At 44.6% G+C, this 26,699-nt stretch overlaps 1 protein-coding gene across 2 annotated transcripts in view; it reads right to left on the minus strand.

Annotated features, from left to right (window-relative positions):
• Positions 1 to 13,688, minus strand: part of LIMD1 (LIM domain containing 1) — a 49,907-nt gene extending 36,219 nt beyond the window's left edge. The window contains exons 1-2 of one of the 2 annotated variants that reach the window (XM_079947286.1): positions 13,555 to 13,688; positions 10,852 to 12,349 (exon numbers count right to left, since the gene is read on the minus strand). In XM_079947286.1, the coding sequence (XP_079803412.1) occupies positions 10,852 to 12,328 (1,477 nt within the window). In that variant the 5' untranslated portion in view covers positions 12,329 to 12,349; positions 13,555 to 13,688. Of the gene's footprint in view, positions 1 to 10,851; positions 12,701 to 13,554 lie in introns of both variants that reach the window. The other variant, XM_079947285.1, reaches the window with a different exon arrangement.
• Positions 13,689 to 26,699: the final 13,011 nt, after the last annotated feature.

Consider the following 26,699-nt stretch of genomic DNA (forward strand, 5'->3'; position numbering starts at 1 on the left):
GAATACAAAAAGTATTACATCTAATACAGAAACCATAAATAGATTGGTTCAAGAAAACGCTACAATTCGAAAAATTGCAGAAGAGGCTAAAGCTACTGCTGAAAACACACAGGAAAGTTTAATACCAGTCTGTAAGAAGTTGGACCAGCATGAGGCGGCCTTGTCTTTGTGGGAGATGCAGAGGAAAGAGAAGAACTTGAGACTTAGGCTGGTCCCTGAAAGTGAAGGGGACAACCTAGTGGACTTTCTCACAAAAGAATTATCAGAATTATCAGAGGAAGACGATTTTAAGATAACAACCGCCTTCAGATTGGGCAGAAGGCAAGGCAGGAAGATCCCAAGGGATTGTCTGATAACTCTGAGATCCAAAGAGGAAAGAGATAAAATTCTAAATTTACATTACGAGAGAACCCTTCAGATTGGAAATGCTTCTGTTCAAATTTACAAGGACATCCCAAAATACATTCTGGAGGTAAGAACTTACTTTAAGAATCTGGTTGACCTGCTGAAGAATAACATACCTTTTAGGTGGGAATTTCCACAAGGCTTGTCTTTTAATTTCAAAGGAAAAAAAGTCAAAATAAGAACAGTGCAAGATAAAGAACAATTCCTAGACAGAAACGAGGAGGACCTTGTGAAAGGAGTGCTAGACTCGACCTCTGATACAGACCTTGGAAACTTGTCATTTGGACTGAAATCACCAACGGAAGAAGAACAGTTGCAGGGAGCAGCTGGAGGTAACTAACTAATAATGTCTCTGCAATTTTTAACCTGGAACTGTAATGGGCTCAACCTTCCCAGAAAAAGATTGGCTACTTCTTGAGAATGCAGATATTCTGGATTTGGAAGGATCTGATAATAGGTTTGGTTGGCATGCATATTTATGGTACGACAAGGTTAAAGTTCACAAGGGTTTTAAAAACCATATTGTTAGGAAAGCACTATATAATGTTTGGATCCAGTACAAGGATTTGTTGGAAAATAAAACTCCTAGGTGGTTATCACCTATGGAGGCTAAGGAGGTGAAGAAACTTAACATGGAATCCAAATGGCCAAAATATTCTGAAATTTTAGAACAAGAAAGCGGTGAATTTAAACTACAGAGTTTTGAGAAATTAAAGCCCAAGGTGCGAGATTGGCTCCATTATTATCAAATAATGGAAACCTTTAAACAAGACAGGAAAATTGGCTTCCAGGTGGAGAAATCGAAATTGGAAACAGAATTGTTAGAACCCAATACTAAGAATGTATCAAGAATGTACAATTTGCTGCTGAAGTGGAATACAATAGATGAGACAGTTAAATCAGCCATGATTAAATGGGCACAGGACATCGGTCATGACATTATGTTTGCTGACTGGGAACAGTTATGGACCACCGGTATTAAATTCACGGCATGTAATGCCCTAAGAGAAAATATTATGAAAATGATTTACAGGTGGTACATGACCCCAGTTAAGCTTGCGAAGATTTATCATCTGCCCAATAATAAGTGTTGGAAATGTAATGAGACTGAAGGCACCTTCTTTCACCTTTGGTGGACCTGCCCAAAGATTAAAGCCTTTTGGGAAATGATTTATAATGAAATTAAGAAGGTACTTAAATGTACTTTTCACAAGAAACCAGAGGCATTTCTCTTGGGCATGGTCGGCCAATTGGTGTCAAGGAAGGATAAGACTTTTTTTATGTATGCCACTACAGCAGCAAGGATTCTTCTAACAAAGTATTGGAAGACACAAGAATTACCCACACTGGAAGAATGGCAGACGAAAGTGATCGACTTTATGGGACTGGCAGAAATGACTGGCAGAATCCGTGACCAAGAGAAAGAGACAGTGGAGGAAGATTGGAAGAAGTTTGAAGTATATCTTAAGAACTGTTATAAAATTGAGGAGTGCTAAAATGTCAAGGGGAAGGAAGATGCAGAATTACAGCTGAAATTGTTTGATGATTTAAGGTGAAACTGAGAAAGATAACAAGTCTAAATTTAATTGGCAAAAAGGGTTGCTGAAAAACTGTAAAATAAGGATGCAAAAAGGGTGAGGTATGGGGAAGTCCGAGAAAGGAGGTTTATGAAAATGAGGTTAAGAATTTATACTTGTGTGTTTGTTTGTATTTGTTGATGTTTTTATGTTGTTGTTGTTGTTTTGTTCTAAAATTGGAAAATTAATAAAAATTATTATTATAAAAAAAGCAGAAATGCATATTATATGCTCTCAGATTTAAGCCAAAAGTAAAAGCATACTCTACATACCTCATGCTGTACCATTCTGTGTAAACCAGGCATGTCCAAAGTCTGTTTGGGGGGGGGGGCCTAATCCGGCCCACCAGTTGATTTAATCCAGCCCCCGTGGCAGTATATATCCTGGGGTAAAATCCTTAAAAAAGCTCAGCAACTTTGGTCGGCCCTCACGAATGTTCACTTCATCAAATCTGGCCCTCTTTGAAAAAAAGTTGGGGCACCCCTGGTAAGATTGGCTAGATAAATAGGTACCACTTTATAGCGGGAAGGTAAATGGCGTTTCTGTGTGCTGTGCTGGTGCTGGCTCGCCAGAGCAGCTTCGTCACGCTAGCTACGTGACCCGGAAGTGTCTTTGGACGGCGCCAGCTCCCGGCCTCTTAAGCGAGATGAGCACGCAACCCCAGAGTCGGTCACGACTGGCCCGTACGGGCAGGGGTACCTTTACCTTCACTTTTAAGATTGGCTAAGAATAGGCAGGGCCAGTGTTCAAAATTAGCCAGGTGCCAGGCACATTTTGTGATTGGTGCTGGTCCAATTGCAACCACATGGCAATCTCTGGTTGGCAATTGTGGAAGGCAAAATGTCACTTAGAGAAGGATCTGAAATATATATATTTTTTTTTTTGAAGCTTGAATTAGTTTTATTCTGGATTGGGATTTTTTAATGCTTTAATGTGTTGCAAACTGCTTTGAATTTTATTCTTCAAAATAGGAATTGGTACAGAAATGCAACAAATAAAAATATTTTTTTTAAAAATCCCAATGGGGGGGGGGGAACAGTACCTAGACATTCCATTGGAGCCAGTGTTAGGAACTCATATATATAAGCTAGGTGCCAAATGGCTGGTTAAACCAGGGTTACAGTTGCCAAAACAGAATGCCTTGTTGCCATTTTTGAGCCAGACGGCTCAAAAGTTGTATTTTTCAATACAACTTTTGGGTTCCTGAAACTCATTCTGATTGTGCAGATAAAATATCAGAGACAGAATTCTACAGGCAGTGAGTGTGCTAGAGCAGGGGTCAGCAACCTTTTTCAGCAGGGGGCCGGTCCACTGTCCCTCAGACCTTGTGGGGGGCCGGACTATATTTTTATTGGGGGGGGGATGAACAAATTCCTATGCCCCACAAATAACACAGAGGTGCATTTTAAATAAAAGGACACATTCTACTCATGTTAAAACACACTGATTCCCAGACCGTCCATAGGCCGGATTGAGAAGGCGATTGGGCCTTCTCAGTCCAGCCCCCCACAAGGTCTGAGGGAGAGTGGACCAGCCCCCTGCTGAAAAAGTCAGCTGACCCCTGCTCCAAGTGCTGAGCCAACTAGTTCCATAAGTCCTCTCTTACAAGCCTGCTTGCAGGAATTTTATGAAAATGACAACAAAGCAGCCCATATCACACAAGAACGAACCGTGGTTCTTTCTTCTAACCCAGTCATCAAAAACCTTGATTTCATTTGGTGTTTCCATCCTTTTGCCCTACCACACAGGGTTTATCATGCATGTGTGTGTTGCAGCTGAACTGGCAGGTAGTTTTAGCATGCTAGACCTCAAAAGAAATTGTTTGCATCTCAAATATTCTTTGTATTAGACTGCGTGTGTGTTTACACAGAAATATACCTTAAACTCTGGTTTTTCACAAGATTGTGGGAAGTAAATGTTGACTGGGGAGCGGAAGCTTTCCCCACCCCATTGTCTTCCTATCTTTAAAGGTAAAGGTAAAGGTACCCCTGCCCGTACGGGCCAGTCTTGACAGACTCTGGGGTTGTGCGCCCATCTCACTTAAGAGGCCAGGGGCCAGCGCTGTCCGGAGACACTTCCGGGTCACGTGGCCAGTGTGACATCGCTGCTCTGGCGAGCCAGAGCCGCACACGGAAACGCCGTTTACCTTCCCGCTATAAAGCGGTACCTATTTATCTACTTGCACCCGGAGGTGCTTTCGAACTGCTAGGTTGGCAGGCGCTGGGACCGAGCAGCGGGAGCGCACCCCGCCGCAGGGATTCGAACCGCCGACCTTTCGATCGGCAAGCCCTAGGCGCTGAGGCTTTAACCCACAGCGCCACCTGCGTCCCCCTTCCTATCTTTAGTTCCAAATAAAAACCGTCTAAGAGTTAAAAAGGGATGCTGGCAAGATATAAAACTACTGTTTTCAAATGTGTTGCCTTTTGCAACTAACACACTAATAAAAGCTAAAATGCGGCAGCTAGACTGGTGACTGGGAGTGGCTGCTGAGAACATATAACACTGGTCCTGAAAGACCTACACTGGCTCCCAGTACGTTTCTGAGCACAATTCAAAGTGTTGGTGCTGACCTTTCAAGCCCTAAACGGCCTCAGCCAGGTATACCTGAAGGAGCATCCCCACCCCCATTGTACAGCCTGGACACTGAGGTCCAGCTCCGAGGGCCTTCTGGCAATTCCCTCCCTGCAAGAAGCGAAGTTACAGGGAACCAGGCAGAGGGCCTTCTTGGTAGTGGCACCCGCCCTGCGGAATGCCCTCCTATCAGATGTCAAGGAAATAAACAACTACAGTGGTACCTCGGGTTAAGACCTTAATTCGTTCTGGAAAAAGACCCAATATGGAGGCCAAATGGCCAAAATATTGGGAAATATTAGAAAAAGATGGAGACAATTGGAAATTGCAGAGTTTGGAGAAAATTAAGGACAAAGTGCGAGACTGGTTACATTACGCTCAGATTAATGAAGTTTTTAAAAATGACAAAAAGTTAGGGTTTCAGGTGGAGAAATCGAAATTGAAAACAGAACTGTTAGAACCTAAGACTAAGATACTTTCAAGAATGTACAACTTGCTGTTAAAATGGAACACACAAGATGAAATGGTTAAATCAGCTATGATAAAGTGGGCACAGGATATAGGGCATAATATTATGTTTGAGGACTGGGAAAGGTTGTGGACCATTGGGTTGAACTTCACTGCATGTAATGCTTTGAAGGAAAATGTAATGAAAATGATATATAGATGGTACATGACCCCAGTTAAACTTGCCAAAATATACCATTTGTCTGATAACAAATGTTGGAAATGTAAAGAAAATGATGGAACATTCTTTCTCCTCTGGTGGACTTGCCCGAGAGTGAAGGCCTTTTGGGAAATGATATATAATGAGTTGAAAAGGGTATTTAAGTATACCTTTACTAAGAAACCAGAGGCCTTCCTTTTGGGTATTGTCGACCAGAAGGTGTTAAAGAAGGACCGAACATTTTTTATGTATGCAACAACGGCAGCAAGGATACTCATCGCTAAGCACTGGAAAACTCAAGATCTACCCACACTGGAAGAGTGGCAGATGCAACTGATAGACTATATGGAACTAGCCGAGATGACCGGCAGAATCCGAGACCTGGGAGAAGAGAAGGTTGAAGAAGATTGGAAGAAATTTAAGACTTATTTAAAAAAGTATTGCAATTTGGTTGAATGTTAAGATGGAGGCTAGATTATAAATAATTGACCACCACTAAACTAGATGCAATTAGGATGATAAGTGAGATTGAGGGGAAACTTTAAACCTTTGGGAGAACCATTAGATTATACTCTAAATGAATGGGACATAAGAATGTAAACAGGATGATAAATTGCGGGGAAGAATTGACAAAGATGCAAGTGGGAGCGGAAGACGTGAGGGAGTCTAAAGAAGTTAAGAAGTTATGTTATGATATATGTTACATTGTTTATTATATTTGCATTTATGTTTAAAAATTTCAATAAAAATTGATTTTTTAAAAAAAAAGACCTTAATTCGTTCTGGTGGTCCGTTCTTAACCTGAAACTGTTCTTAACCTGAGGTACCACTTTAGCTAATGGGGCCTCCCGCTGCTGCCGCGTGATTTCTGCTCTCATCCTGAAGCAAAGTTCTTAACCCAAGGTAATATTTCTGAGTTAGTGGAGTCTGTAACCTGAAACATCTGTAACTTGAAGTGTCTGTAACATGAGGTACCACTGTATCTGACTTTTAGAAGCCATCTGAAGACAGCCCTGTTTAGGGAAGTTTTTAATGTTTGATGTTTTATCATGTTTTTAATGTTCTGTTGGGAGCTGCCCAGAGTAGCTGGGGAAACCCAGCCAGATGGGCGGGGTATAAATAATCAGCGGCGTAGCTAGCCGCTTGAGCGCTCGATTGCGGTGTGCGCAACCCGCAGCCGGGGTCGGGGCGAGCTGCCCATGGGACGTGGAGCCCCTCTGCTGTAGGGAGGCTGAGGGAGAGGCGGTGGGCAGACGCAAGCCCAACACTGCCATTTCAGGCAGCGCACAGCCTGCAGGTGCCCAAGCCACCATGTCACTCCCAGGAGAGACCCATGGCTCAGGCATGCTGCAGGCCCCGCGGTAAGTGCCAGCCCCCGCGGTGTGGCGCCCAGTGCCAGCCACGTTTAGTTACGCGTGTTGATTGAACTAAAAAGTTTCGTGATCCCAATTTTTTAAATTATTTTTTAAAACTCACATTTTTGTCATTTTGTCACACACACCCCAGTGTTGACACCCAGGGTGGATCACACACCCCACACCCCCTTCCTCTGCCACTGTAAATAAATTGTTGTTGTTGTTATTAAATCATTTCAGCTACGACTTTCAAACCACTCATGTTTCCATTTCCTGATTTTCACAAACTAGGATGCAATTGCTGCACACACACTTGCACTTGTAGAATGAGTAGACTAGGCTTGCTCTGAAAATTCCCACATGTGCAACATACACCAAAGCTATGGATAACTCAATGCTCCTATCATGTTCAAAACCAATTCTGCCACTTACACTTAAATAACTATCAGGAGATTAAAGGGGTGGGGACACAATATTCTACAGCGACGAATTTCCCAGTGTATTCCATGCAAATATATGTCATCAGGAAGCAATTCCTACGTTACATTTTCTTCATGGGTGTGCCTTTAGAATTACTAGACCAGGAAAGTACACATTGGGTTGGATCCAGACCCCGCCCCCAGCAGTAGGATCCCCTTAATGGAGTTCTGCTCAGGAAAGCACGAGAAGAGCAGAGCAGAAAGGCCATTTTTGCCACTCACACCTGCAGCCTCTTTGAGGCTGCTCGAACTCTCAGGAGCACATTTTTAGGGGGCACAGGGGTGGGGAAAATGAGTGGACATTGACTACTCCGCCACTGGCATTCCTTCTCTGGATCAAAAGACTTCTGTGGATGCAGAGAGTCCTGCCATTCATGTCTGGAACCTAGCCACAGAAAATATTCTTCCAGAAATTAAATGTATGTGGATTCCCCACCCAGCACCAGGGAAGAAAAGAGAGAGAGTGCGATCAAGATATTGCATTCTTTGCAGCTCCAGAAAAAAACAAACACAAAGAGGATTTCAATTCCAAAAGAATGTTTCCCATGCTCTTTCCTTTGGCAGAATCGTTCTGAAAATAGTCCTATAGAGCAAAGCCTTATGTTGGAAGAGGCCTGGAGTCAACTGTATACATTCTCTAATATTTCGTCAGTGACGCTGCCCCCTACATCCTTCTCAGGCTTTTCCTGAGGTGGTGGGGGTCTATTATTGGATTCCAAGGGGACTTGAAGTAGCCTCAGCTTTCCTCTTTCCCACAAGTACATTAATTAAAATAATCTTACACACCCACTGTCTAGACCTTCTGTTGCCAAAATTACTATTGTGTTTCATTACATGCTTTCAGGGAGATCAAAGTATACCGCTCGCAATGCTATTTAGTGAAGGGCAGAAGTCAAAACTCACTCCCCAAGTTTAGACGTGCTATATTGGTACACATCTATTTCTCTGGAGCACATTTATACACTGTCATTCAGCCTGACTGGTTTCCACACAACGTGTAGCTTCACTCCTTAGAAAAGCAAAATCCAAAATACAGCTCACATGACCACTTCTTGACGCCAGGTGATTCTTATTCTGCACAGATTGCATCATGCCCATGATTAGAAAGAAGACTGTCTGAAACAACTGCATCTTGCGCTCAGGACAATTTTTCAGCTTGCTGCCCCCCCAAAAAACAACCAAACCTCAGCATAGATGAGCAACGGCATGAAAAAGTAAAATCCAAAAGCTACCATTAATGTGGCCGTCCTCTGTGAATTTAGGCTTTTGGGTTAAGGCAGAAAGTTCTAGGAAATAACTAAGAATATTAAATCACAGTCCTCTAATCTGGTATGCCCTAGTTTCAATTTTACCTAGACAAGAGCTAAACTGTGCAGCCCCACAAACCTCCCAATTACAATTTAGCATCATCCTGAGATAAGAACTATTTTGTCTTAATACTAAAAAAAATTTTTTTAAGTCCATCACCAAAAGAAAGCTGGTGTAGCATAGAGGTTATGAACATTAACCTATGAGCAGGGAAATCCTAAATTTAAATCTCAAGCTAACTGACTGGCCTCTCCATCTATCATGTGGCATTAACAACACAGGTCTACAGCTGGAGACCACAGGGGAAGACTTCTACTGTCATGGTCCACTTGTGAACTGCTAGACACATCCAGCTTGCCACAGAATGCTGGAGACGATGACAAACCTTGGGCCGACCCAAGAAGGCTATTTTTATGCTCAAGAAAATGATTTGTTGAACCTTCCTGGCAGTTATAGGGCAGGAATTACATGCTTTCAGAAACAGAAGTTGTTGGATCACATCTCCCATCATCTGTTGCCACTGGCCATGGTAGCTGGGCCTGATAGGGCCTGTAGTCCAACATCTGGAGGACAACATGTTGGCTACCCTGGCCCAATAGTGTGGAGGGCACAGGCAAAAAGTACCCTGGACCAGTAGTGTGGAGGGCAAAAATTGTTAGGGGCGCAAAATTTCAACACAAAATCTCAACACAGCTGTGCGCTTTCTTTGCTGGGCTCCACTGAAAACGACTTCCCCATGCAAAGCAGTCAGAGACCTCTGCAGATAATAGAATAACTCTTCTTTTCTTACCTCTGCGGCTGCAATCTCCTGGGTGACACAAACACCGTTAGGCAGTTGAATGTGCAGCCTCCCACCCATCTCTCTGCACGGTCCTCGGGTACTGGCAGCCCTCGCTATGCCACTGCCCTGGCCTACCATATCCCTGTTAAGTGACAGCAACCGTAAGGCTAGAAAAAAATGTAAGTAGCAATGTGACGTTCTCTTATCTGCACGCTCTTGGAAGCGTTTTGAATATAAGAATCAAGTAAGATAGAAGAGCGATGGATTCACTGTACTGATGCTGTTATAATTGGGACACCTAGCCCTTCAATTTACCACTGGAAAAGTAAAAGAGGCATGCATAATTAGTGGCAAAATTATCTCCCATTTTCAATAAAGCCAGCACCGTTTGCAATCATATGGGTAACCTCTACTCATTAAGCTACAGGCCTGCTGTTCAGCTACTCTAAAGGTCAGTGCCCCACCTGGCAAAGAAGTAAATGGAAAAACACATAAGCAACTACTGTCAGAATTGCATAATGAGCATACCATGATAACAGATTTAAAGCCTCCTCAAGAGTGCGCCCTAATGAGAAAACACCAAATATGCTGAGCACCTGCTAGTAGAAAACCAAGAAGGACGACTAAGTAAGGCGAGCCAACGGCCCAATTACTTCTTTAACCTGTGGTTCAACAAGTGGCAGCCTGGGCACTGAATCTAACTGGGCACACTCAGCTGGTCTACTGGCAAGGGAGCAAGTAAGTCTTCTTGCATGTGAGAGGCTGCAGAAGAACAAGGCAAGGGACATGCATCATATAAGTGCCCCACAGAATCCTTTTTGGCACTGCTGGCTGCCCCATACACAAAGTCTCGGGTTCGTTCAAAAGGGCACCCTCCCTGGGGAGCATTCTCAGTTTACATGCTGACCCATTTCTATTGTTCTGTATCACCCCACCTCTTCCAGAGAGTGGAGAGCATGAGAGGTAGTCACTTTCCTTGGTAACAGAGTGGAAGGGATGAGACTTGACTCCTCGCCCCATCAACCGTTCAGAGCAGCCCACAAGTTAGTTGCCGACGAGGGACAATTTCCCAACAATTCTTCTTAAATCCTAGTACTTTTGGGTTCACTGGGTGATGAGCTTGGTTGCCTAAACAGAATACAGCTTAAAAGCAATACAGTATCATACAAGATACAATATTATGTGGCCTTGGTGCCATGATCCTTAATTCACTTCCATGGAACTAAAGGCCACTTACAACCAGCCAGTTTCTTTCACACAGCATTTTTCCAGGTTGTCACCCAAACCGGCAACTGCTTTGGACAAACCTAGTCAGCCTTTTCGGGGCGAGAACGAAACACTATTTAATCAATTTCCCCATCAGATTATTTTAAAGCCAGTGATTAAAATAATAATAGCTATAATCCGACACACAGCATAAATTAACTGCAGCCACTGAGACATTAAAATTGGTATATCAACTTGCTTCTAAAATACGCTTTCCATTCCCTTTTTCTCTAGCTTATCATTTTCTACTGAAGTTTTTATATTAAAATTGTAGCTTTTGGTAAACATAATTTGAAAAGTATTAGCTGCTCCCCATGATTACTGACACTGAAAAGAACAACACAAGAAATATGACTGCAGGTGCAAAATACTGTAGCATTTATCAATGAACATATAAATAAAAAACCAATGCGCAGTTAAGTGTAAGAACACATATACCTACCAAAGTAGTCAACCTTTGGACAAACATCCATCTCCTGCTCCAGGCGCTGGGTAAGAGCTTCTAATTTTAATTCAGCTGAGGATGGACCCTGTTCCTGCTGAAGAAGGAGTGTCTGGCAGGGTAGCTTTATTTTTGCAGAAGCGGTGGTTTCTTGGTGACCAGAGTCATGCCGCAGAGTGGCGGTGCCCTCTTTAAAAGGAGATTTCGGAACATCAGAAATCATTGGCCCATGAGATGTTGAGCAGATGGAATTCTGCTCGGGACTCATGCCAGACCCAGCACAATTGAGCCTGTGATTTTGACCGTGGACTACAAAATGACCTGTCGGTTTCGGATGAGTATTAGTTTGTTGATAATCTACACTTGGAGGTAGGGGAGCAGGAAGGAGGCCGGAAACTGAAGGCTGAGTACTGTCACTATGCCTCGACTGAATACTGTCATTGCTTTTGTTTGGAGTACCAGAAGCCCACAATTCCATGCCACAGTTTGGGTTAAAATCATCAGATCGATTGGAAGAGCGTCCAGAGAACGATGGAGACCTCTGCTGCGAATATTCCGCAGGCAACTCATCACCAAACCCAGTGGAAGAGGACAACGGGGTACAGGCCTTAGAGAAAGACGATGATCTCGGGCAACCTGGATTCGGCTCATAGCTTTGGCTAAGCCCCGGGCCTTCGCCACTGCTTTCCTGACTTCCATACCCACTTTCTGAAGACCTGTAGGAGTTTCGTGGCTGCTGGTATGAATGGAGATCTGCCTGAGGTTTCGTAGGACTTCTCTGCAACGACTCATCATGATTAACGTTGGACCATAAATGGGGGCCCATGCTGGATTTCAGGCTGGAAAACTTGCCAGCATCTCTACCCCAACTTTGAAGGCTTGCCCGGTTATCACTGTTATTGGGCTCCTCATGAGAAAGGGAACTAAAAGATGTCTTAGGGGTACATGGGTTCAGCTGACCTGCTCTCTGATAACTATGTCCTCCAGAAACATCTGAACCCTGGAGACTTTCACTGTATCCATAATCATCGCTGGACCTCTTGTCATCCTGGTATAACTTTGCTCGTTCTCCATCAGCATGCGCTTGGGGCTGGTTTGGGAAGGCAAGTTGATGGCCTGCACACACGGTTGACGGTGTAGCCAGAGGGGGCTTTGCTATATTTTCTCCTGAATGCAGTTTATTTGTTCCTGCAGTGCTTCTAGCCACAGGATGGCCTGGGAGCAGATGCTGAAGGCCAAAACCAGCCCCGCCATTTGGAGCCCCCGAGGCTGAGTTCACCAATTCCTCTTGTTCTCGCTGTTTCTGAAGGTGAATTTTGGCCATTTTTGTAGCAAACACCCTCCTCGTTTCTTCAAATTCTGGGTTGTTCCCAACCGCTTTGTCTACTCGAAAGAGCCCATCTTTGGAGGCTTCATACATATTGAGATCTTCTATAAATTTACTTGCCTCCAGACCCAGGTCATCGTATTTGTCCATTTTGTAAGGATTCACTTGTCCCTACAAACAAGCAGGATGGAAAAACCAAAGCGATGGTATTTTAAGTGCTCAAGTCAGCTCAAGATTTCCGCTCAGCAACCAATGGGGCTACTTAAGGCATCCCAAACATCCCATGTAAAACGTAATTTAATTAATATATTTTATGAGAAAAAGTAGAAAAACAACAATAACACAGGTCCCCAAACCTGTTCTTAAAACATTTCCTCTTCCTCAGGTTATACAATATAACTTTAAGTGCAGAGGGTATCCCCCCCCCCAAAAAAAAATGGCAAGATCCAATTCTTTGTGCTTTAATCTGACAGAAATTCTTCTTCAGGCTTCCCCGGCTTTTATTCACTTTGGTGGAAAATACTGAAATAATAAATAGAGGACAAAGGGGTGTTTTAGCACAAATCTCACCAAAACTTACTCATTCTCTCCCCTGCTACTGCCAGAGGAGATTACCTCTTGGGCTAACCTTGGGGGCAGACAAACTGTGGGTCAGCAAGTGTTTTTTGGGGTCAGGTCAGGGTGGTGCAAGGAAGTTTCTAAACAGAGGATCTCTCGTGCATGCTTTTAGTTGAGATTCCTGCATTGCGGGGGGTTAGACAAGTGTTTCCCAACCTTGTGCCTCCAGCTGTTTTTGGACTACAATTCCCATCATCCCTTGCCACTGGTCTTGCTAGTCAGGGATGATGGGAGTTGTAGTTCAAAAACAGCTGGAGGCACAAGGTTGGGAAACACCGATGACCCTGGGGGTGGGGGGTCCCTTCCAACCTTGCGAGACTCTGGGATTCCCACGGGGTCGCCGCGCGCGTGGAGTAAACAGGAAAAGCCCTCCAACCAGAGGAAACAGGAGCAGCTCCGGGGAAGCCGCGCGCAGGTTCCTATCCACTGTGGAGGAAGGAAGGAAGGAAGGAAACGCGCGCTTTCCAGATTCCGGCCCCGCCAAAGCAGAGGGGAAACCTTCGCCACTCCTTCGCCGCCCACCCAACCCGACTCAAAATTGGAAAAGGAGATTTCTCTCCTCGCCACCCCGCCTTCCTCAAGAATGTCCCCCTCCTTCCCGCTCCCTCTGGGGGGGGAAAAGAGGCCACTTGGAGCAGCGCGCGCGCGCAGACCTTTTACGCGCAAACTTTTTACGCGCGGAAGTTTTGCTAGTTTGCGCGCAGGGAGCGGGCAGCGCCAACCCTTTGCTGCGGTGCTTCTCCGCCTGTCTCACTCACCCCAGGGCGGACTCCGCCTGCTCTGTGGGGGGAGACGAGCTTCTCGCCTTCCTTGCCCCCCACCGACGGGGAGGACGGCGCGCTGCTTCTCCTTCGCCAAGGGCCGGGGCGCCGCCGCCGCCACCGCCGCTCGCCCTTGCTCCCCGCGCAACCGCGAGGTTTCCTTCCTCCCTTTCCGAGGCGCCGCTCTTTTCGGGCCGCCGAGGCACTCCGGCCTCCTCCTCTTCCCTTTCTCGCTCGCCTTCCCGTGCCAGGCTAGAGGAGGCGGCGGGAGGAGGAGGAGGAGGAGGAGGAGCCCAGGCCGGCGGGGAGGAGTTGCCAACAGGTCTTTGCAACGTGGTTGAAAGGGAAAGAGAGAGCGAGGGAGACCCGGGTTAGTCAGCGCAGGAGCTGGAGCGGGACCCAAACCGCCCTGCTCTCCCTCCCTCCCTCCCTCCCAGCGCTTGCAGCCTCCAGCCTCGGGTGATTTACTCGCAGCCAGCACGGAAAACGCTTCTCAGTGCCCGTCCCGAAATACTATCAGTAGCAGCAGCAGCATGGGTGGCGCTTCTGCCTTCAAAACAACCCTGCGAGGTAGTCCGGGCTGAATGGCGGTGCCTGGCTCGCTCTCAGTGGCCGCTGACACTTAACTCAGTGGTTTTCCAAGGGTGGCAAATCACCCTGGTGCGGCGGGAGGGGATGGCAAGTGTGGCAGGAATATTCAAGGACAACCAAAGAAACGTCTAAACATGTCAGTGCAGTGTAAACATGTCTGGCGTCACTCCGAATATGGAAATAGGTATTTTTCCAAAATGAGAGCAAGAGCATCAAGGGATAACTGTAGGCAGTCCCAGGTCAGTGCCAGGAGTTGTTTCTGTTTTCCAATGTATTTCTTAACAATAATAATAATTTAAAAATTGGTGTGGCGCAAGCAGATTTTTATTATATAAATTCAATAAATAAATAAATAAATAAATATCTGATTTACATCCTATGCCCTTTTAAAATGTGGTTTTTTTGTGTGGGGGGGGGCTGTTGGGTTGTTGTTTTTATTTTTATTATGCATTTTGTGGTTTTATATCTTGATTTTTATTCTGTGAATTGCCCTGAGACCCCCAGGGTTTAGGACGGTATCTAAATTAAATAAATACATAAATAAATAATATTCCAAAAGTTTGGCCCAGAGAACAAAGTTTGAGAACCACTGCTTTTGAGCACATGCAAGCAATGTTTCCTTCCCTCATGTTTTCTATCCATAAACAGCATTTTTATGGGTGCAGAATTAGTTGCACTGACTTCCAAATCCAAAAGGGCGGGGCGGGGTTTCCCCCCAGCCGGAGCTCACTAGAGCTCAGCTCCTGCACCTCTCAGGTGAGTGCCATTGCCTTTCTAAGAGAACAAGGGATAAGTCTGTCGTGAGCACCTCTTTTTCTAGAAAAATAGCCCTGCAAAAGGGTATAGGTGAATGTGACGCTAAGGACCAAGACCAAGATGACGGTCCACCAAGGTCTTGTGTTGAGCATGCTGTTTTGTGGAAGTGAGTTGTGGGCAACCTGACACCCACCAGAAGCAACACATATTGTTCATGGAGTGTGAAGAGACGTTAGTGTCTCTTTTGGAAGTCCCTGGGGCATATGCTGCCTGGAGACCATCCGAGTCATGCCCCCTGATCCTTGGTCAGAAATTATAATTCACACTGCTTCAGTTTATCGTAATTAGTAAAGCTTTCATTCCTTAAAACACAAGCAGGGACCCTCGAGCCTATGGACCAAGTTAGGACTGGCACAGGCCCCAATTTGGCCTATGAGGCCATTTCCCCCAAACTGCTCACCTGCCCTACAGCTGATGTCATTGATATGTGACTTCAGGTGTGGGGTAGGTAGAGACATGGATGCAAAGGAACAACTAGGAACCTCTTGATTGTTCCCTGCCCAAAATGGGAACTCTAGTACAGCTGCTCCCACCAGGGCTTGCTGTCAGCACAAATATATGTTTTTATTTATAATAAAAATATTATAATCTTCAATTCAGTAAAAGGATCTCCATGTGCTTTATGTAAACACAGCAAAAATACAAACAAATCATTTAATATTTTCCCTAAAAACTAGGTTAAAACAAAGCACAAAGCACAAATAAAACAGAGAATTTTCATTTGCCCAAAGAAGACTTGAACATGCCAAACTAAGCTCTCAGTATGACAGCCCTGAATCTGTTTGTGTTTACCTATTATTTCTACAGTAACTAATTAGAAAAAGCGTACTATAGGTTTTTCTCAAAAGAAAGCTGTATGGCAGGTCATTACGGCTACAATTCTATAGTCACACATGAAGCTGAGTCCCCTTAAAGTCAGTGGGACTTACTTCTGGGTAGACAGGTACAGGATTGTACTGAAATACCGTAGCCACATTTTACATACTAGGGAACCATGAGCATTACTTGTGCAAAGCTGAGCAGAGATTTGAATGACTAGGTCACCTATGTTCTCGTTATTCTTTTGGCTGGTTCCCATATTCCCTTGTACTTTTATTTTTATGGACATGACATTTTGCCAAGTACAAAGCATCAGACAAAATGTTCTGAATGTATTCTGTCTATAGCAAGAAAGCCCTGTGTTTCCCTCACATTCTGTCTACATGCTTGATTCCCTAGTGGCTAGAGAACAGTTTTTCTGTCTCATGATAGTAGAACTCATAGATATCCAATGAAACAAAGTTGGAATATTCAGGATAGATAAAAGAAAGTACTTATTCAGGCAACATAGTCAAACTGTGGATGGCCACAAACCTGGATGGCTTTAAAACAGGATTAGACAAATTTGTGGAGGAGGGGGTTATCAATACCTAGCACGATTCAGAGCGGGCCCCTTCCTTGCCCCCATGACACCCTTTGATTCTCAGTTCAACCATCAAGTAAGGTTGGCTTGATCCCCGCTTTGCCTTGTTCCTGATGCAAATCTTCACTCATCCCTTCTTCCCTGGGGAAGGGACCATATTGTGGTTCGCCTCAGGTGCCAAAATGTATTGGGCCAGTGCTGGGGCCAACACTAAGAGTATATTGCATTGACAATGCCATATATTGCAATGGGCTGATTCCATGTGCATGTTCATTATGATTGATGCATCCTTTATCAAATTCCGCAGAAATGCAATCGCTCTTTAACAGATTTCCAACTGAGTCAGCTCATATGCACATCATCAGATAGCCAAGGAAAGGAAGGGATAAGAAATTAACAGCTCCAGCCTAACCATGTCTACTCAGAAGTCCGATTGAATTCAGTGGAGCTTACTCCAAGGTAAATTGAGTTAGGGTTGCAGCCCGAGCTGTAATCCAAAACATATGTGGTATATGGGCATATCTGAATTGATCCTGTCATGTCCAGATGATAAAACTGTGTTGTGAGAAAAAAAGCAAGTATCTCCTTCAATATATAAGCAAATTATGAGTGTGCTCAGTGTGCAAACATGCTTGTTTATTTTTCCCATCTGTTATGTACTACTCAGCGATATTTTGTTTCACAGAATAATTGCTGCCCTTGAATCAAACATTACTGCTTTTGTTAAGAAACCTGCCTGATTAATCAGACTGAGGCTTTGAACAAATGAATTTCCCATGCACTGAATTGCAAATAATGGAAGGAAGGAAGAAAAACCCCAACAACCACCTGGTTTAATCCTGCTCCAATTTGTCAAGAGCTGCCTGCAGGACTGTGCTTGAAAACCATGAGGACGTTTAGCGCCCTCTGTGAATCAGTCTCAGTGGAAAAAATGAAGCTGATGTCTGCACAACTAAAATGAAACCTCACCAGACAAAGGATCCTGCTCAAATACATATGCAGGCTTTCCTTTCCTGATAAAGACGAACACAACAATTGCAAGCAACTCTGAAAAGTTCTTGGGACAATTTCCATCACACACACAAAACACTTTTGTGCACAGATGTAGCAGCATAGCATATGACAGAAGAAAACCGGCTTGTGAGGAGCATGACAAAGCAGGGGTAGAAGCCCTCTAGATTTTGGAAGACTACAGTTTCCGTTATCTGGTGTTGATGGGAGCTCTGTCCCAACAACATATGGAAATCGCCACGTTGGCTACCCGTGCTCTTAGGGAAGACAGGATAGCAAAGGGATACCCCATCTCATCTGACAACCCCACCAGGATTCCAATCCAATCCAAAAGGAAAGGCCAGGTAGCTCCAAACCTAGTTTATCCTTGCCAAACATGAGAGCATAAATAGTGACTAGCAGCTGTCAGAAGCAGAAAGATTCAGGATTATGGTGGGTTGATGAATCAGGTTGCCATAAAGCTTCATATATGCTTTGTGAAGTTTTACCCGAAAGTACCAAAGGCACGCACAGGTATTGAGCAGTTTGCAAGGGTTGACCATCTTTAATAAGTTCTGATGGATTTTGACATTAAAAGACCTGGCGTTTTAATAAAGTTCAATGCAGCGAACATAGGAGAAATGTCTGCTGTTATAAACCTCAACACATCTTTCCCTGCTTTACTGTTTTTAGCTTCAAGCATGCAATTTCTTCTAACACCTTGCCACCCCTGCCCTTCAAGTCTGAGCAATTTGTTCCAAGAAATCGCAACACAGAATTTATCTTGCACCTACCCTGCCCTTCACCTGTCCAGCCTGTTCTCTTACCTCCAGTGTGCCCATTACTGCACCTCCTGCCCCTAGGCTCTAATTCCTGTTTACTTGATCCAATACCTGACTGCCAGCCCACACACAGCCACAACTCCTGCCTCTGGGTCAGTGTTAGAAACCGAGATATGAAAGCTAGGAGCTAAACGGCACTTTAAACCTAAGTTATGGGTGCAACAACGGAATGTCTAGGCACACTTTTGTTTATAACAATAGAACAAAGCTGAAAATGAATAAACTGCAGCTAAAATATTTTGTTCATTTTTCACATGGTCCAGTCCTTCCCCTGCCCACCCCCCCCTAATATTCTTAAGTGGGTCTCTTCTCCAATCTTCAGCTGGACATGGGGAGGCAGAAAAAGGCCCTCCTTTCCTTCCACTCTGCAGTTTTAATCTGAAATCTTGGGTGCCCAGAGATCAGAAACTGCTCGCACTAATGTACCTCAGGTTACATACGCTTCAGGTTACACACTCCGCTAACTCAGAAATAGTGCTTCAGGTTAAGAACTTTGCTTCAGGATGAGAACAGAAATCGTGCTCCGGCGGCGCAGCGGCAGCAGGAGGCCCCATTAGCTAAAGTGGTGCTTCAGGTTAAGAACAGTTTTAGGTTAAGAACAGACCTCCGGAACGAATTAAGTACTTAACCCGAGGTACCGCTGTAATTCCTTGTCGCAAAATGCGCCTAGAACAATTAGAGTTTTGAACACTCCCCCCAACTTCTTGCTCAGAAAACAGCAAACTCTGCCCTCAAACTATCTAAGAGAGAGAAGGGGTGCCACTCATTTGTCATCTGGCACAGAGCCCCCCTTTTTCCTTGGTTCTCTTAATGGTCCACCCTGCTAGGCGATCCACTTGTTAGAATTATAGGCATTAGAAACCTGGCACCCACAAACCCATAATAGTATTAACGAATATTGCTAGTGTGCACAATGCTGCAACCATTGTAATGTATTATTTATTGGCAGAACAAACATGGAATGTATGTTCCAGCCACAGTTAAGCCCATTCTTTCATTCATTATCTTCATTATTTTAATTTGTTGTATTTTTTTTATTTCTTTCATGACCTTGCCCCCCTCCCCCCCCGCCCATGACATACAAATGACTTAAATAAATAAAAATAAAAATTATCAGGACTTCTACAGGTTTCGGGTGTGGCTCATGGTGGCCCCTAAGGCCCCACACAAATTATTGGAAAATCTTCAGGAGCAACAGGAAGCTACTGACCCACCAACAGACTTCCTCTTGTATGTGTTTACTTCATTGGGCAGAGAGATTATATTGCCAGGCACTCAGACACCAGAGTGGCTTAGCGATATGCATTTGGCAATAAAAGGCTTCTATTGAGAAACTGGTTCTTCCACAAAAGCAGCAGGACTAATGCCACAGACTGAGCGATTTCTTCAAAGATGCACATAAAAAAACTAAGCAAGCAGTAGAGTAATTGCACATTCTTTTTTGCTCTTTTTTCTTTTCTTATTCTGAAACAACTAAGAATAAGGAAGGGAAAGCAAGCTTCTTCCATAAGCGAAATGCCTTTTCCTCTACCCCCACAACGCTCAGGAAACACTTTTCTTTCTTCCCTGCCACAAAACCCGAACAGAGGATCTTTACATTTCTGAGGAGAACAGGGGCATGTCATGGTTTAAAAATAGCCACCATCAGGGCACACAGAAAGGCAAATTGGATGAACATGGAGATCCTGTCTCTTGAGCTTCCTTTTATAAAACGGCAGGAAGGACTGGGGGGCTAGGGGCTGGAACCATAGCTCAAGGGAAGAGGGGCTCTCAGTGCCCTTATGCTCTCAGTGCCGTTTTCCTGGGGTGAATTGCTGTTGCCACAAATAGGTACCGGTACCTGCTCAATCTGGTAACATACAGAGGTACACGACACAGGTGATGGCTCAAACAGGGCAAATAGCAGCAGTCGATGGGAAGCGGTGGGTTGCATCCAACTAAATTTTACTCAGAGTAGACTTATCAAGGGATGCGGGTGGCGCTGTGGGTGAGCTCCCATTGCTTGGTCCCTGCTCCTGCCAACCTAGCAGTTCGAAAGCACGTCAAAGTGCAAGTAGATAAATAGGTACCGCTCCAGCGGGAAGGTAAACGGTCTTTCCATGCACTGCTCTGGTTCGCCAGAAGTAGCTTAGTCATGCTGGCCACATGACCCGGAAGCTGTACGCCGGCTCCCTCGGCCAGTAAAGCGAGATGAGCGCCGCAACCCCAGAGCGGGTCACGACTGGACCTAATGGTCAGAGGTCTCTTTACCTTAGACTTATCAAAATCAGCAAGCCAAAAGTTATCCAGGTGGGTTTGAGTAAAACTTAGGGCTCATCCAGACTTCCGCCTGCCCTGCCACTTTCCCTTGGGAAAACTTGCTGTTTACCGCGGAAGTGGAGCAAACAACTGGGTTTTCTCCGGTTTGATGTTCGCTCCATTTTAGCACTAAATATCGGGTTTTCTGGGGGAAACAGTGGGCCAAAGGCAAAACCGCATGGTAAAGGGGAAAAGGTAAAGGACGAGCAACCCAATTTATAACAGCAAAATGCCATGTGGGGAAAGGATAAAAACCCTTCTCTCCCAATCCTCTCCCTCATGACTATTTTTTTCTAAATTACCTTTTAATCAACAGGGCCTCCAATTGTAATCCCGTGTCTTCTCTGGTCTGTCCTATAGATACACTAAGCATGTGACATGATGCCATGGAAGTGTGCATTACAATATTTTTACTTTGATATTTAATTTTGGTTTTGCTTGTATTGCTATGGACTATTTATACGGGAGTGGTTGCTGAAAGCAGAAAGCAAAAAGACTAAGCCTTATGAGGAACGGTTGAAGGAGCTGGGTAAAAGAGGAGACTGAGAGGAGATATGACAGCTATCATCAAATATCTCAAGGCTGTCACATGAAAGAGGGAACGAGCTTGTTTTCTCCTGCTCTGCAGGGTAGGACTCAAACAAACGGCTTCAAGTTGCAAGAAAGGAGATTCCGACTAAACATCAAGAAGAACTTTCTGACCATAAGAGCTGTTTGACAGTGGAATGGTCTCACTCAGAAGGTTTTTAAGCAGAGGTCGGGTGGCCATCTGTCATGGATGCTTTAGCTGAGATTCCTGCATTCCAGGGGGTTGGACTAGATGGTCCTTGGGGGTCCCTTCCAACTCTACAATGCTATAAACAACTATCTGACTTTTAGGAGACATCTGAAGGCAGTCCTGTTTAGGGAAGTTTTTAATGTTTGATGTTTTATCTTCTATTATTATTATTATTATTATTATTATTTGTTGGGAGCCTCCCAGAGTGGCTGGGGAAACCCAGCCAGATGGGTGGGGTATAAATAATAAATTATTATTATTCTGTGATGGGTCATATCCAATGGTGCCTTTGCCTTTATTGCACCCAATTTCTCCCATAACCACATAGACCCTTCATCTCACCTGAAAAGCTGCGGGAACTCCCTAGATAGAGGACAAAGGGCAGTGGTTGGAAAGATGGATTGGGGAAAACCAGGTCCCCAGAAATTGTCTCTCCAGATCACCCTCTCCTGAGGCTGAGGGGAAGTGCTTTCTGCTAAGGCTAAGGCACCATGGATACAACAACCCAACGGGCAAAACGAAAGCTGCGCGTAGCACCTTGCAAAGAGCTTGGGCTCTTTGGAATGCTTAACTTTGTCAACTTTGAACTGTTCATGCTCATCCTTGCTGTATCTCAAAATGATACTCTGTTCAGAAGCAGGTTGTCAAAGCATGACAAGCTGTTGATCAAGGAACACAAGCCTGAAGCTTCACGTTTCCTTTAGATGCTGGCCGGTGTTGCATGTACGGACCCGATATTCACCTGGTTAAAATTGAAGGTTTGACTCAGGATTTGTGGCACATTCCAGCCTAAGCAAAAGCAGCCTCAGGAAAGGCTGATCTGGAGTGACAAGGGCTGTATCTTTAACCCTTCCCCTAACTCAAGTTTCTCCCATCTAAAGCATCTCCGCTGGGCTTTTGCTACATGTCTCTGCACGTAACATATAAATGCTTAGAGGAAGACTTTAGGTAAGCCCTTTTAAATTCCATTTAGATCAACAGGAAAGTTCTGCTTTTCATTAAGGGTCAAATTAAACATTGCATGAATCCCGCTTTTTAAAAAGGGGTGCTTAATGCTGCTATGTTTGTTTTCAAGGAAATGTAACTGTGGGGCCCCAATTCAACATATTCTGGATAGGTTCCCTGTTGAATATCTCTCCCCCCGCCGCCACCACCATTGCTGTTCATTCCTGCACATTTGCAGCCAGAATTGTCAGTGGGAAACCTGAGTGAGGTCGGTGCTGGATCAGGTTCCCACGGCTATTATTCCTTTAAGAGAAAAGTGTCATGCTTTAAAAAATAGATTTGTGAATGAGTCCCCCATTGAACAAGATAGGACATCTTCTGTGTAAGGATACATAGGACCAGGTTGTATGCCTGCCCCATTGAAATTAGCGGACCTCTTTAAATGTTTCTTTTTAATTAGGTCATGCCTAGCATTAATTGGATTGCAAACTGCCTTGGCTTGCTGGAAGGGTGACGTTACACAATTTGCCCCACCTCGAAACAAAAAAGCAAAAAATAACCGCCACCCACACCCACACACAAAAAAAAACCCCTTGGCTTCTTGTAGAATCATTTCCTCTATTTTTGTTTGCTTTGAATCATTCTCCACTTTGCGCATCTCCCCCTCCCCCCCCTTCCACCTTCTCTCCATCTGACATATCATGCAGACATAGCTTGAATGAGTAACCTTTGCAAAGTTGCATCACTTGTGTGGAGGAAACAGCCATCTTATTTTCTGTCTCTTGCTGACCCCCTTGGCCTTCGTTAACAATGTAAAATACGTTTCCTTCCTGATCACAAAGGATTAGATCAGCAATGGGTAAAACAATACGTGCACAGACAATACAGAAAACACTCCATCGCTTCACATTTGACCTAGAAGTCTGTTTTAGAGTTTTGCCAGTCTTCTGTCTTTTGGGATATCAAGAGGGATTCAAGCACTTACCGGATATTTAGGTTTGCACAATTATAATGTGTTATCTCTTGCTTTGAAATTATTAAAACTGTTAGTTGCTTTTTCTTGCCCAGGGCAACCCAAAGTGTCTTACAAGCAAACGAAATGTTGCAGGCTTGGATTAAAGGTGCATATTGGGGACTGATCAGGTTGAATGCTATAACAACGCATTATCATTATGCGCACGATCGTTTCCAAAGTACAGTGGTACCTTGGAAATTGAACAGAATCCTTTCTGGAAGTCCATTCGACTTCCACAATGTTCGGAAATCAAGGCGCAGCTACGGAAGCCACGGAAGCCCCATCAGACGTTCAGGTTCCAAAGAACGTTTGCAAACTGGAACACTCACTTCCGGGTTTGCGGAAAGTATACAATCCCACTCCCACCTCAAGACGCAACAATCAGAAGCCGTATTAAAAGTAAAGGGACCCCTGACCATTAGGTCCAGACGCAGATGACTCTGAGGTTGTGGTGCTCATCTCGCTTTACTGGCCGAGGGAGCCGGCATACAGCTTCCGGGTTATGTGGCCAGCATGACTAAGCCACTTCTGGCGAACCAGAGCAGCGCATGGAAACGCCATTGACCTTCCCGCCGGAGTGGTACCTATTTATCTACTTGCACTGCGTGCTTTCGAACTGCTAGGTTGGCAGGAGCAGGGACCGAGCAATGGGAGCTCACCCCATTGCGGGGATTCGAACCGCTGACCTTCTGATCGGCAAGCCCTAGGCTCTGTGGTTTAGACCACAGCGCCACCCGCATCCTATTACCTCCCTGCTATTTCTGGTCCTCCTCCTGTTTGTCTCACTCAAACATTTCCCCCGATTGCCATAGTGACTAGCTGAAACTTAAATCCTCTTCTGATTAGTGCAAATAATCTATCCGCTCATGTACAGTACAAATGTACACAGAGAAGGGAAAAAACGGTGGGGAAACCCAAAATAGCCTAGAGAAGGATTTAGTGGGTGGGTGGAGGGGGCAATATTTTCATTCCAACCTTGAATGAACAAATGTGACCCTTTTCCCAGAGAGGAATTTGAAGAATTTATCTGGTTTCCTGAAGGCCAAGTGATTGCTTTGTCTTCTTAGCTCCAGTTGCCATTGAGACAAAGTGAAATTGTACCTTGGCATACCAGAGGACTCAACGTGAATACATGGGATCGACTTACAAACTCCACCCAAACAACCCCAAAACCTCACCCTGGCATGTAGTGTGGGATTGCATCATTTATGCTGTGGGTAAAGGATTTATTTATCTATAAAAAGCATTTATATACTGCCATCTCGTAAAACTTCAGGGTGTTGCACAGCTATACGCAGACAATAAAACATGAAAAACCATTGGGGGGAAAAGGAGTATGAAATAACTCATAAAATGCCTGGCTTCTCAAGAAGATGGTAAACAGCTATGGAGGACTCAAGAGAAGCCTGAAAGCCAAGAGTGAGGGTGCCTGTCAAATCTCTGGTGAAAGCGTTTTCCATAGCATGGGATAAACATTAAATGCTTAACTTCTGTTTGTTAAGGAGACAAGTCAGGAGATGAGGAAGTATTTTTTTAGCTTATTTATCTTGCTTTCTATTCAATTGCATGGGTGTATATTCTGTATTTATTGACATGCGTAATTGTTCTTAATTTGTGTGTTGGGGTGGAATTGTTACATTTGTTGCTGTTCATATGATATGTTATGAGCGGCCTACAAATAAACATACAGTGGTACCTTGGTTCTCAAACGTAATCCGTAATTCTGGCGCCCCGGAAACCATAGCAGACATCAGACATTCGGCTTCTGAAAAACGTTCGAAAACCGGAACATTTATTTCTGGGTTTTCGGCGTTCGGGAGCCAAAATGTTCGAGTACCAAGGCTTTCGAGAACCACTGTATATCGATGGTGGCTTTTTTAAAAAGCAAAGGGATGGTTTGCAAAACGAGACGTGAGACCCAATTAAATGGCTCTTTGCCATTTATTGCTGCTTATCAAGGCTGCGAAAGAGTGTATCTGACCTGCCGGAAAATCTACAGGAACGTGTGGAGAAACCTGTCCCAGGGACCCTGAATTTCTCTTTTCAAAACCATGGGTTTCCCCCTCCCAAAGAATCCTGTGAAATGTAGTTTGTTACAGGTGCTGTGAAGTTGTTAGGAGGCCCCTATTCCCCTCACAGAGCTACAATTCCCAGAGTTCCCTGGTAAGAGGTGATACGGAAGGGGGGGGGCATGTCTTCTTCACCTTCTTCTTCGCTACAATATATCAATTTATTTCCAATTGTCAATGTCAAAAGGGACTAAAATCTATAAAATTCAATTTGCTCAATTTCTCTAGGACTCCATCACCCCTCCCCTGTCCTCCATAATCCCTCAAGCAAGGTGTTAAGACCCTAATCCTGTCAAATCGCTCTGCCAAGCCTTTCCTCCGGGCAATGCCAGTACATGGACCATTGTCTTCTCATCACTGGTACTCAGGATGCGCTTATCTGCGCATATCTCCAGCTCTGCATATTCCCCCTCCCTCCTCCATATGTTAATCCTGCGTAACCCAACCTCTTCTTAATGTATTCATGATGTAACTGGGATGTATTTTGCACTGTATTCTGGGACATGGAGGGAAGTTTCAAAAGTTCATGTCACCCCTTTCTCGCTGTTCAATCTCGCCTTGAACCTGTTGCGCAATAAACTTGGATCTTCTGCAGCTTGCTCCTGTCTCCGGCTGAGCTCATTTTCCTCCGCAGGGACCCGCGGACTTAGTCCGACGAGCTGGGTGGCAGAGCAGCCTCGCACCCAGATTTTGCCGTTAACAGAGGGATTGGTTGTTAAACCATTCTGGAAATTGCATAGCTCTCTTAGCATCCTTCAACTACCGTTGCCAGGATCCTTTGGGGGAAGCCATGGCTGTTTAACGCAGTATGATACTGCTTTAGAAGCATAGCGCAGATGGGGCCCAAGTTTAACCCCTTATGTGACACAGACCCAGTTATAATCATATTAATTTATTACTTATTCCCTGCTCATCTGGCTGGGCTTCCTCAGCCACTCTGTTGCCATTGCTAAATGCCTGGAATGGAAATTTATTTAAAAAAAAAAAAACTTCCAAAATGCACGCTGCCACTTTAAATGGTTATGTGTCCCCCACCCCGGCCTTGAACACAACTAAAGCCATAGCTAAATTAATAGATTCGATTGTGAATTTAGGGAACACGGCCAGCCAACACCAGTAGTTTAGCTCCTGGACAGAAGAGAGTGCTGGAACCTAGGTCATGTGGGCAATGTCTTCCTTACTATGGCAACACACTGAAAATAGGGATATCTTATTCAACAACAACAACAACAATAATAATAATACTGAACTCCTGGCCTACCTGGTGGCAAGTTCCCAGTCCAGGATCAACCCACATGTCCAAAGTCCAAACTGAAGCACAATCCTGCAGAAATCCTGGAGCATTCAAGCCAGTGCCAGATTACCAAATAGGCAGCAGCCTAGAGGCCGGAATCCT

The sequence above is a fragment of the Podarcis cretensis genome, assembly GCF_951804945.1.
Source record: "Podarcis cretensis genome assembly, chromosome: 12".
NCBI lineage: Eukaryota > Metazoa > Chordata > Lepidosauria > Squamata > Lacertidae > Podarcis > Podarcis cretensis.